At 45.3% G+C, this 11,861-nt stretch overlaps 3 protein-coding genes across 3 annotated transcripts; all 3 read left to right on the top strand.

Moving 5' to 3' along the window:
• Nucleotides 1-907: 907 nt before the first annotated feature.
• LOC117582217 lies at nucleotides 908-7,503 on the top strand. Its single transcript, XM_034269824.1, has 12 exons — nucleotides 908-1,073; nucleotides 1,192-1,424; nucleotides 1,492-1,622; nucleotides 1,678-2,045; nucleotides 2,104-2,585; nucleotides 2,652-2,797; nucleotides 5,387-5,526; nucleotides 5,591-5,820; nucleotides 5,893-6,023; nucleotides 6,080-6,420; nucleotides 6,476-6,888; nucleotides 7,285-7,503. Exons 1-12 carry the CDS (start codon nucleotides 1,025-1,027, stop codon nucleotides 7,483-7,485), a joined length of 2,865 nt encoding a protein of 954 aa, XP_034125715.1. The 5' UTR covers nucleotides 908-1,024; the 3' UTR covers nucleotides 7,486-7,503.
• A 92-nt stretch (nucleotides 7,504-7,595) lies between these two features.
• Nucleotides 7,596-9,554, top strand: LOC117582481 (facilitated trehalose transporter Tret1). The gene is given in 6 exon segments (XM_034270234.1): nucleotides 7,596-7,730; nucleotides 7,799-8,028; nucleotides 8,082-8,212; nucleotides 8,268-8,599; nucleotides 8,659-9,071; nucleotides 9,130-9,554. Coding segments are annotated over 6 exon segments (1,401 nt in total). The 5' UTR covers nucleotides 7,596-7,636; the 3' UTR covers nucleotides 9,331-9,554.
• LOC117582480 (facilitated trehalose transporter Tret1) lies at nucleotides 9,512-11,445 on the top strand. The gene is made up of 6 exons (XM_034270233.1): nucleotides 9,512-9,668; nucleotides 9,733-9,962; nucleotides 10,024-10,154; nucleotides 10,289-10,635; nucleotides 10,690-11,102; nucleotides 11,171-11,445. Exons 1-6 carry the CDS (start codon nucleotides 9,590-9,592, stop codon nucleotides 11,369-11,371), a joined length of 1,401 nt encoding a protein of 466 aa, XP_034126124.1. The 5' UTR covers nucleotides 9,512-9,589; the 3' UTR covers nucleotides 11,372-11,445.
• The last annotated feature ends 416 nt before the right edge of the window (nucleotides 11,446-11,861 follow it).

The following is an 11,861-nucleotide window of genomic DNA, read 5'->3' as shown; positions in this document are numbered from 1 at the left end:
GCACGACCTGTACCCACCCTCATGCTCAGCCTCAACAGCCAGCTACCTGCTTTCTGCACGCGGCAGCCTAAGCTTGCCGAAGAGTAATCCAAATTTACGCTTTTAATGCGTTGAGTGCAGAGTGAGAACGAGAGAGAGAGAGAGACTGTCGAAAAATTTGCGACGGACGTCTGTTTGCCTTGGGTATCTGGGGACAGTGGCAAATATTTGCGACTTATTAGTATGTAATTTACAATAGCAATGGGTAATCGCACTCTCTATCGCTTTGTTGTGTGCTCAAGATGAAATTACGCAAGGTGGTGTATACTGCAACGCGCTCTCTCTTCGGTGCTTAATTTACCGCAAATTCAACTGCAAACTTCGCTGCGATTCGGTAGGAAAGAGAGGAAAACACCACCTTGCTTGGCTCGCTGTTACTGACCTTAGCGGTCCCTCTCTCACTCTTCCGCTCTCTCATTATAACGGCAATGGCATTGTCGAACGCATATCAAATCAGTAAAAATGGGCAATAAAAAAATGGCACTCACTGCAATTATATTTATTGTAAGTGTAAATAATCCGCAATGGGTTAGCAACAACAAATTTACATTCACACCCCAGGGGCAATATTTTAATAGTTTTTTATATAGCCTATTGTTTAAGTATAGGCTTTGGGCCGCTGCCTGTTCTCTCATTTCGTGTGAGCATAATGAGATGCACTGATAACGGCATATACTCGTACCCCTCATGGTAGGAGTCGTACGCGTAATCTACAAAGTTTGCGCTCCCTGTCGCGCATTCTCTTTACAACTTGGTCCGCTCGCTCGCTTGTTCGTTCTCGTTCTCGTTCTCGTTCGCTCGTGTTCAGTTTACGATCTCTAATGCAGTGTATAAATATTATCATCCAGCCACTGGTTTCGCTTAGTTAAGCGTGAAAACTTAGGGGCAAGCGACGCCCATCGAGCAAACGAGGATACGTCGTGCCATGCATTTAATATAAACTTAATATAATTTAATCAGTAGTGAAAAGTAATAGCTGTAAATAATGAGCTCCTCGGGTAGTACTAAAAATCAGTATCTGGCAGCCATAAGTGGTTAGTAAAGATTCAAAGTGAATGTGCGTGAGAGTGTTGTAATACTGGATCTGGGATCTAGCATACGTTTTGGTGCACGAAAGGATATTCAAATAAAGTTTTTTCCTCTCCCTGCCAGTTAACATTGTCACCATATCCTATGGCGCCTTTTGTGGCTGGCCCTCTGCCAGCTTTCTGGAACTTGGCAGCGAGGATAGTCCCCTGGAAACGGGTCCACTGTCCAATCAGGATCAGGGCTGGGTGGCCTCAACCATTTGCATAGGCGGTCTGTTCGGCACCATTCTGTATGCCTGGCTGGCGGATAAAATCGGCAGACGCTGGTCACTGCTATGGACGGCGCTGCCAAATTTGGTATAAATTATGAGTTGCATTGATGAAGTAGAAGCTTCTATAGAGTTATCTATTCTATCGTTAATAGATTGGTTGGATTATTATACCTTATGCCAGCACTCCAACGCACTTGATTATTGCACGCTTCATTGGCGGCGTGGCGGGCGGTGGCTGCTTTGCGGTGATACCGATTTATGTGGCAGAATTGGCATCGGATAGGTGAGATAACATCTGGAAATATATATCCCACAGAGGATTTATAGCATCCTTTTAGTGTTCGCGGCATCCTGGGCACTTATCTGCTAGTCACCTGCAATGGTGGCGTCGTCTTGGCCTTCATTTTGGGCTACTTTTTCGACTATATCACAGTGTCCTGGATAGTCTCCACCTTGTCCTTTGTGTTTGTGGGCTGTTTCTGGTTCATGCCCGAGACGCCGCAGTATCTGGCCAAGCAGAATCGCGTGGAGGAGGCCGAACAGTCACTGCGTTATTATCGCAATATACGCCTCAGTCCCGCCAAAGAACTCAGCGAAGATCTCAAGCTGGAGCTGGAGAAACTGAAGCCCAGCGAAAAGACAGATCTTGATGCCAAGGATGCTGACAATGCGGAGAATGAGAACGCTGTCACCTGGGCTGATTTTGGTGAGTAAAACAGAACACAAAGCTCTCTGAATTTAGCTCAATTTTAGGCTCTTATTAGCTGAGGCCAAGGCCCGCAAAGCCTTTTTTATTGGTCTGGGCCTCGTGACGTTCAATCAATTGTGCGGCTGCTTTGCGATGGTCAACTACACGGCTGTGATATTCGAGCAGGCGGGTGCCAGTCTGGCACCCGCAGTGTCTGCCATTATTGTGGGTTCCATACAGCTGCTCGGCACCTACACGTCCACGTTGCTGGTGGAGCGACTCGGTCGCAAGATCCTGCTGCTCGTCTCAGCCGTCGGCATTGGCCTCGGGCAGAGTGCCATGGGCAGCTACAGCTACCTGAAGGTTTTGGGCTACGATGTTAGCTCTTTCGGTTGGGTGCCCATTGCGGGCTTCTCATTTATGCTGCTGCTGGCTGCCAGTGGATTGCTGACGTTACCCTTTCTGGTCATAGCGGAGCTGCTGCCGCCAAAAATACGCAACATGGCGAATATGATACTCATATCGGTGCTTTATGTGATTTCCACAGCGACTATTAAGGTGAGTCAGTGGACACCTAAGAAGAAAGTATTTCTATAATTTTATTTCTTTATTATTTCCCCATAGTTTATGCCCCTCTTCACCGAATCTTTGGGCATGCACGGCACTGTATTTATGTTTGCCAGCATGTCCTTTAGTGCCGCTTTGTTCATTGCCATTTTTGTGCCTGAAACCAAGGGCAAGACAAACGAAGCCATTCTGGCCAACCTCTAGTATTACTTACAACTAATTTTAACTGATTTGTTAATGTTTTTTTTATTAAAGTTTATAGAATAAATGTTGCCTTTAATTGTATTTATCTGTCTTGTAGCCATGATCTTCCACAGCTGTCTGCTTAAATAGGGAAATTCTTTGATTAGATAAGAGCTCGTGCGATAAGGATCAAGCACATGGCGGCGCCACCGTTCAACGTATAGTTGTCTCTGGGCAATTAAGAAACTTTGTGTGGATGCTGCTCTTTATGGTCATTTGCACTTGATTAGGAACTAAATTGTACTCGAAAGTTGGTTTCATGAAATAATTTATGCACAACTTAAAACTGTTCCATAACTAATTGAATCCAAAACTTTTTCCCCGGCCAATTTACACACAGCAGTAAATAACTAATTAACTGCACTCAATTGTGTCAATGAAATCCGCTGTATTGTTACAAATTTGTGAATTTTGCCCAAGGGCCCAGCATTCTAATGCAATATTTGTCATTTAACTTTAAGCATTTCATTTCCACAGTTTGCCATTCAGTTGTAGTCCTGTAAAACGGAAGCCTGTCGGATTTTTATTAAAAAGCTCATAGAGGTTGCTGCTTGATGGTTATAAATTAAACGTAGCCTACTTATAGGAGACCCACTACAGGGAAATACTCGCACTAATTAACGCGTCTTAAATGGCTTCCATAGCAAATGCTTTAATTGCTATATTCCCAATACAATCCCAATAAGCACTATTTAATTATTTATTTATACATTTTATATGCTGTGGCAAAGTTAAACCCTTAATTAGATCAGATGATGTATTAATATTCTATGGCATACTATGGCAGCTAAAAATATAAAAATATATTTCTAAAAGGTTTCTCTATCATCCTCTTGTTTCCCGACCTACATTACACAGGTTTTCACGAACACTGAGACAATCCTTTAAAAGCGCAAATCAAGTAAGAAACTTTCCATGCAATTCTAACCCCCTCCCTCTTCAAAGGGTTAGTTGGAACAGCAATTGAATGTTTGCTTTGTCAAATATCTCAGGTTCACTGGCCCCAGACCTAGCCAGACAGCCCCCCTAATCTGTTTGCTTGGAAATATAGCTATCATCCATGGAGCTTTGTCTGTTTACCGGAGATCTTATATATTCGCGGACTGGCACTTAAAACAAAACACTCTATGCAAACATTCTCCGGAGACGGAGAAAAATGACAAAAATATTTCAGAATTCCCTGCTGCAGCGCAAAACGCGTTACCAGCTGCTGGCCACAGTGATCGGTAAGTCGAGGATTCACATAATTCGAACCAAAAATATTACACAGATTTCTCTTCAGTGAACATCATTACATTTGGCCATGGCTTTGCTGTGGGTTGGCTGTCGCCGACGCTAGCGAAAACTGGACTTTGCAGTGAACATCGATGAGATATCCTGGCTGGGTTCCATGATTGGCTTGCTCTTGGAACGAATAGGATATATATATATAGATATTATATTTGCATATAAATATACCCACCAAGGCACACAAATATTTCATCACATATGTACATACCGATGGACAGGTGAAGGCGTTGCTGATGCTAGACACGCTCTGCTGACAGGAACTCAGAAGCTCTTGTAAGTATGTGTATAAACAAAAGTCGGCACGCAGCACTCACATGCTTTAATGCATTTAATGCCAAAAACGTTTCTTGCTTCTCTGCCGCGCCGCATCAAGCAATAGTGCATGGGCCGAAGCTACACGAAGCTTTTACGCTATGCAAGTGCCGAATGCGCTGCCCGTGATCTTTTCCTATGCAAGAAACACGACTTTACCGCTTTAAATTGACCACCGGGTATCTCGTTGTCGAGGCGCTCGCCTCGAGGCCTCTCTCTCTATCTTGGTTACTTAGCCTCTATCTTCTATCATTTCGTTTTGGGGGTTGGGAATGGCTTACTGTTTGAGCAAGCTTTTTATACCCGGTACTCGAAGAGTAAATAGGGTATATCACACTGAAACCAGTGTATTTCAAAAGGAGTATATTAATACATATGTATTTAACTTATTTTTCTTGAATTCAAGCACAGTTTCTGGCCAAGAAAACTTTAGTTTTATTTGCAACTGAAAGCTTGGAGTATTCAATTGTTTCCTATTGAACAGAACACAAGTAATTTAGTCGAAAGATGATGAAATGATTCTCCAAGAGCAGCCACTAATTAATTTCTATACAAATCATAGTCTACTTATAGGAAAACCAAAACTATTCCCAAGTACATGAACAATGCCCACTTGAAGGAATTTCCTTTCTTTTACAGACGAGCCCCCCAAGAATTTTCGCTTCGTGTTTATCGCAATTCATTGTTTGACTTGTGAAATGCCTGTCGCACGGCTGGCTGGGCAAACTTAATCTAGACAAACTTAATCTATTTGTTTGAGCACAGCGCGTACATCACGGAGACATATTTGTTCTCAATTTATCTTTAGGGTGTGCACTCGAGGAGGGACGATGCTCCTCCTAACACCTGATGCCAGTTGTAAGCCGACTCAATAATCTCGAATATAACGTGGCATAAAGTATACAGTCGAAATATTCCGTGAGCTTTTTGCTTTTTTTTAAGTAATTTATAAGCAGGAGGGTCTGGCATTCGCGCGCAGAAATCCCCCCCGAGTGGAAGACATTTCCAGCTGCAAATATGACAAAAATATTTCAGAATTCGCTGCTGCAGCCCAAGACACGATATCAACTGTTGGCCACAGTCATCGGTGAGAACTCTGACTATACCCTTTGGAAGCTATTTATAATATATTAATGGATTTTTGTGCACAGTAAACATCATCATGTTTGGCCATGGTGTTGGAGTGGGCTGGCTGTCACCGACTTTAACGAAAATTCAATCACCCAACTCTCCTTTGGATTTTGTTGTGAACATCGATGAGATTTCCTGGCTGGGCTCGATGCTCGGTCTGGGCAGCTTGTGTGGCAATCTGATTATGGCTTTGCTGCTGGAACGAGCTGGTCGAAAGTTTTGCATTTATCTAATGGCAATACCAAATGCGGTGCGTAATTTTCTATATTTTTAAGACATTTTTTTGGTGCCATTAGCATAAGGATTGTGTTTGCTTTTACAGTGCCTGTGGATTCTCATCTACTGCGCCTCCCATGTGGGTTACCTGTATGCTGCGCGTTTTCTGTGCGGCTTTACGGGTGGCGCTGGCTATGTGGTCATTCCCATTTTCATCAGTGAAGTGGCCGATTCCAGGTAACTATTGTTGCATTTACAATTATTTTTCTCCAACTATATCCAATATCCTGCAGCATTCGCGGTGCCCTGAGCTCCATGGTCATGTTATCCGTCAACCTGGGCATTCTGGCTGGCTATATATTGAGCACATATCTGCCCTACCACATTGTGCCCTTTTTGGGTATTTTGCTGCCAATTTCCTACTTTTTAGCCAATTGCTTGCTGCCCGAAACGCCACCGTATCTGCTGAAGCGCAGCCAACTAAGTGCAGCTGAGAAATCCTTCCGATATTATAGAAATCTGCGTGAAGAAACTGCGGCAGACATATCCAAGTGCAAATTTGAGGAGCTGCGCACGGCAGTGCTCGCTCAGCAGGTGCAAAATACAACAACAGCCTTGAGTTACAGAGATTTGAGTATGGTAACAGTTACAGCTCTTCCTTATATCTTGCTAATTCCTTCTTCTTTTAGTCACCAAACCCGCTCTGAAATCTTTTGGTGCTGCGGCTGTGCTCTGCATGGGCTACCAGTTCAGCGGCGTCTTCAGCTTCATCAACTACATGTCTGACATATTCGCCTCATCTGGCTCAGTGCTGGATGTCAACACCTGCACAATCATTATTGGTGTAGTGCAAATTGTGGGCGTCTATACCTCGACGATATTCGTGGACATCGTGGGACGACGACTGCTCATGCTGATGTCCACCCTGGGTGTGGGTCTGGGCTGCATCGCTTTTGGTTGCTTCACCCACTTTGCGGGGATCTATGATCTCAGCGAGTTCAATTGGCTGCCACTGGTGCTGATGGTACTCATTGTGTACTTGGGAAATATTGGACTTATCGGAATCTTCTTTCTGGTGTTGGTGGAACTTTTTCCATCGAAGGTAAGGTTTCTACAACAGGCACTCACATAGGGCTGACAGTCACACTTTCTGAAAGCGGAGCTTTCATCTCTGCTGAGCAGCAATGCAAAAGCTTGCACTGGTGCAGTCTGTATGTACTTTTCGTCTCCGCTTTCAACTTCGCTTTCAGATGGTGTTTGTGTGCCAGCGTCAACTGCGTTTCTATGCACAGACAGCAGAAACGAAGTCGAAAACGTTTCTTGCTTCTCTGCCGCTACGAAGTTGTTTCTCTGCCGCTGCGCCGATTCTCTGTGCCGAGGCCACACGAAGCTTTTACGCTGAGGCGTGTGCCGACTGCGCTGCACTCGATCTTTCTCTATGCACAACGCCTACGACGCTGCCGACTTCTGTTTTACAGTTACTTTTTGCTCTTTTCAGATACGCTCTTTGGCCACCTCCATCTCCGTTATATTCCTGAGTCTCCTCGTCTTTTGCACGTTGAAGTTATTCCCATTGTTCCTGCACTTTTTGGGCATATCGATTACCATGTGGTTCTCAGCCGTTTCGGGTTTGCTAACATTTGTTTACTTTTTGCTGTTTTTGCCCGAAACCAAAGGAAAATCTATGATTGAAGATTAAACCAGAATTTTTATCTAAGCGTGTTTTTGAGTTGAGTGTTGTAAATGGTATCTCTGCTGCAGAGAGATAAACTGGGCGAAACAGATTAAAGGGTAAGGAAGATCATTTTGTAGTCGCAACTCGCATTCAGTTTGGAGTTTGTATCGCTGCGATGACGTTTAAATTGCGGCTGGCGTCGCTCTTTGACGATCCCAATTGCCTGCTGAGTGCCAGGAATCGGTATCAGTTTTTGGTTACGCTGCTGGGTGAGCAAGAAGGAACTTTTAGAGCTGGGGATACACATTTACTCAGAGTCTGTCCCTTTCCCCCCCAGTGAACATTGCCACCTTCTCGCATGGCCTGGGCGTGGGCTGGATGTCCCCAGTGATGCGGGATCTGCAAACTGCAAAGTCTCCCCTCGACTTTGCTGTGCTCGTGCATGAGATATCCTGGATTGGTTCACTCGTGGGCATTGGCAGCGTCATGGGCAATATACTAGCGGGCACCCTGCAAGATCGCATTGGGCGCAAAATGGTCATGTTCGGCATTGCCATACCCTATACGGTGAGTGGCAGCCATTGAGTCCTATACGAAGTACTATGACACTCTCTTTTCAGATCTTTTGGTGCCTCATCTACTTCGTGCAGAGCGTGTAGTACCTCTATGTGGGTCGTCTGATGGCTGGCATGACTGGCGGCGCCTGCTATGTCGTTCTGCCCACATTCATTAGCGAAATTGCGGACACCCAGTGAGTGTTTTAGTTGCAATAAAAAAGCTAAACTTTAATTACGAATCCCCCACAGCGTGCGCGGTCGTTTGGGCTCCATGATTTTGCTGTCGGTCAACACGGGCGTGCTCACAGGATACATCGTGTCCACGTCTGTTTCCTACTTTACAGCGCCACCTTTTATTGTTGCGCTGCCAATTTGTTATTTTATTTGCAATTTCCTGTTTCCGGAAACGCCACATCATCTCATACGCAAGGGTGAACTTGCAGCAGCGGAGAAATCCTTCCGTTTCTACAAGAACACCAAGAGAGGAGACAGCAAGGCGGCGAGTGAGTTTGAGGAGCTAAAGTTTGCACTGAACAAAGCGCAGGTGCAGAGTGATTTGTCCTTTAATTACAGAGATTTCAGTGAGTAGAAAGGAGTTAATATAAATTCCCACACAACTCAAGGACAACCTTTCTTGCAGTCACCAAACCCGCCTTGAAGGCCTATGCCTCAGCCTTGGCCCTGCTCATTTGCAACCAATTCAGTGGCAGTTTCTGCGTCACCACCTATCTGTCGGACATCTTTGCCGCCTCGCACACCACACTGGATGTGGGCATGTGCACCATTATCATTGGCGTGCTGCAAATTGTGGGCAACTATGTGACGACGCTGCTGTGCGATAAGTATGGAAGGAGGATCCTAATGCTGATCTCCACCTCCGGTGCGGCTGTCTGCTTGGCCACCTTTGGCTGCTTCACGTACTTTGCCGGCAGCCACGATCTGTCCGTGGTGGGTTGGCTGCCCCTCGTCATACTCTCCTGCTATGTTTTCCTGTGCAACATTGGCATGGTTGGGTGTCTGTTTGTGGTGCTCGTGGAACTGTTTCCAGCTAAGGTAAGTGTCCGCGCAACCCTTGCCAATTATAATCTTTTATTATCCGTTTTCCTTTTAGATCCGTTCAGCTGCTGTCTCCACCTTTGTGGTCATACTCAGCTCCACAGTTTTTCTCACACTCAAAATCTTTCCCATTTGCATGGCCGTGTGGGGCATTTCCGTGACCATGTGCTGCTGCAGTGTGATTACGTTCTCCGGCTTTCTCTACTTTAGCTTCTTCTTGGAGGAGACCAGAGGCAAATCGCTACTGGAGTCTTAGTTGATTTACAGTCAAAGCCAACAAACTTATCTCAGAGAGAGAGAGAGCGAGCGAAAGAGAGAGAGAGCGACATCGCACCTGTGTGAGATTAAGCCTAAGCCTAAGAACAGAATTTATCTTTATGGCCAGAGGATATGCCCGGTTAGATACTTAAGTTGATTGTCCCCCCAGTACAGTGATCAGCGAGCCACAGGCTAATAAAGAACTAGGAAATTATAGTTAAATATTATAGTTAAAATATTATTAAGAATTGTTCAAAATGTTCAGCAGACTCTTTGCACGTCCCAATTGTCTGTTGAGTCGCAGAAATCGCTACCAGCTGCTGACTACCCTCATAAGTAAGTATTTCTGTGCACTGCTTTATCGATCATTGCAGAGTTGCAACGTTCCACCTTTCCGCAGTAAACTTGATTTCCGTCTCGCATGGCATTGGCATTGGCTGGCTGTCGCCGACGCTGCGCAAGCTGCAGTCCAACTCCCCCATTGGCTTTGAGGTGAAGTCAGAGTTCGAAATCTCCTGGGTGGGCTCCATGCTGGGCGTGGGCTCCGTGACGGGCAATATATTGATTGGCACGCTGCTGGGACGCTTGGGCAGCAAGAGATGTTTGCTCTTCCTGGCCATACCACACTCGGTAATTTATAGAAAAGAACAAGAAACGTTAACAAAAACTCACTTATGGTGTGTCGTTCTAGTGCCTGTGGCTTTTGGTTTACTTTGCCCAGAGTGTGGAGTACCTTTATGTGGGCAGACTCCTGGCTGGCATCACCGGCGGCGGCATGTACATTGTTCATCCCATTTTTCTCAGTGAAATCTCAGATGCCAAGTGAGTGTACAGTCCGTTGATTTATTGTTTTCTTTCTTCACGATAACAAAAAGATTAGCCCGAGCGCCTTGTTGTCATGGCTGTTCGAGAGGCACTTGGCCCATCCAAACTAATCGAAAATGAATCGCTTACAGCATTCGCGGTACGTTCTCGGCCATGCTCATGCTCTCAGTGAATGTGGGCGTGCTGGGTGGCTACATTGTGGGCACTCATCTGGCCTATCATGACATACCCTGGATGGTGTTGGTTCTTCCTTTGTTCTACTTTATTTCTGTGCTGCTTTTTATACGCGAGTCGCCCATGCATTTGATACGCAAAGGGAAGTATGCAGCTGCTGAGAGATCTTTTAGGTACTACAAGAACATCAAGGATGGGGATAATATAATCGAACAGCATCGCTCCATGGAGGAGTTTGAGCAGATGAAGATGGCGCTAACCAAAGGCGATGATCGCAAGGATGCTGTCACACTGAAGGACTTTTGTAGGTTGAGAGAAATGCTGCGAAAATGATTAGAAATAATTTTTTAAATTCCAGTCTCACGGCCCGCGCTCAGAGCCTATGGTCCGGCGCTCGTTTTGCTCATTGCCAATCAGTTTAGTGGCCTCTTCACCATGGTCAACTATATGTCTGATATATTCTCGAAGTCCGGCAGCACCATGAATCCCGATACCTCCACCATAATTATAGGAGCCGTGCAGATCCTGGGCAGCTATGTGACGACGCTGCTCTGCGATATTTGTGGCAGGAAGCTGCTCATGTTGGTCTCCACCGCTGGCGTGGCTGTCAGCCTCATCGCCTTTGGCTGCTTCACACACTACGCACAGTCCTACGATCTGAGTGAATGGAGCTGGCTGCCGCTGGCGCTCATGTCCATGGACATCTTTCTGGGCAACATTGGGCTGGTGGGCTGCTTCTTTGTGTGTCTGGTGGAAATATTTCCCCTCAAGGTGGGCCACGAAACTCAATTAAAACGAACTAACTTTTGATCTAAATGATTTGTTCTATTTTCTTGCAGATCCGTGCCAAGGCTGCCTCAATGGCAATTGTCGTTTGCAGCACTTTTGTGTTTGTCATGCTGAATATTTTTCCCATTTGCATGCGCCAGTGGGGCATTTCGGCCACCATGTGGTCTTGCGGTGGCGTCTCGGCATTTGGTTTTATTTTCTTTGCTTATTTCCTTAAAGAAACCAAGGGCAAGTCCATGCTGGAGGACTGAAGTGGGCACAGCTTAAAGCTATTAAATGTCAGCTGTATGTTAAATAAAAATGCTGCTGCTGCCTTTATCTATTATTTGCGAGAACTTTGACTGCGCACAGGAGGATGCGTTCTAATGAAAGTCTATACAAGTCTATACCTTTGTAGCTTTGGAGATACATATCTGCCTTGCTGTTTGCATGTGCGCAGGAGTCTCTCTGTTTTACATAGAAATTCCTTCTTGGAAATGCTTCAACTGCCATACAAAGAACAATTCGGGTGTGCACGAAATTTGTTAAATTGAAATCTTTGGCCCTTGAATTCTCGCTCTTATTTAATGTCATTTGAAGTGAGGTTTTCCAGTAAAAAAAATAGAGGTACACGTCCAGCATTTCCATCTGCTTATCTGATTGAATGTCGGCACGTTCATTCTGGTCAAACGGAAATTAGCTTCAGTCTGGCAAACAGCTTCCACGTTGATGCTGATTTTTCTACTCACTTTTGCAGCGGGA

This window comes from Drosophila guanche, unplaced genomic scaffold, assembly GCF_900245975.1.
Source record: "Drosophila guanche unplaced genomic scaffold, DGUA_6, whole genome shotgun sequence".
In the NCBI taxonomy this organism is placed as follows: domain Eukaryota; kingdom Metazoa; phylum Arthropoda; class Insecta; order Diptera; family Drosophilidae; genus Drosophila; species Drosophila guanche.
The sequence above is the reverse complement of the archived record's forward strand: the minus strand, read 5'-3'. Positions and strand labels throughout refer to the sequence as shown.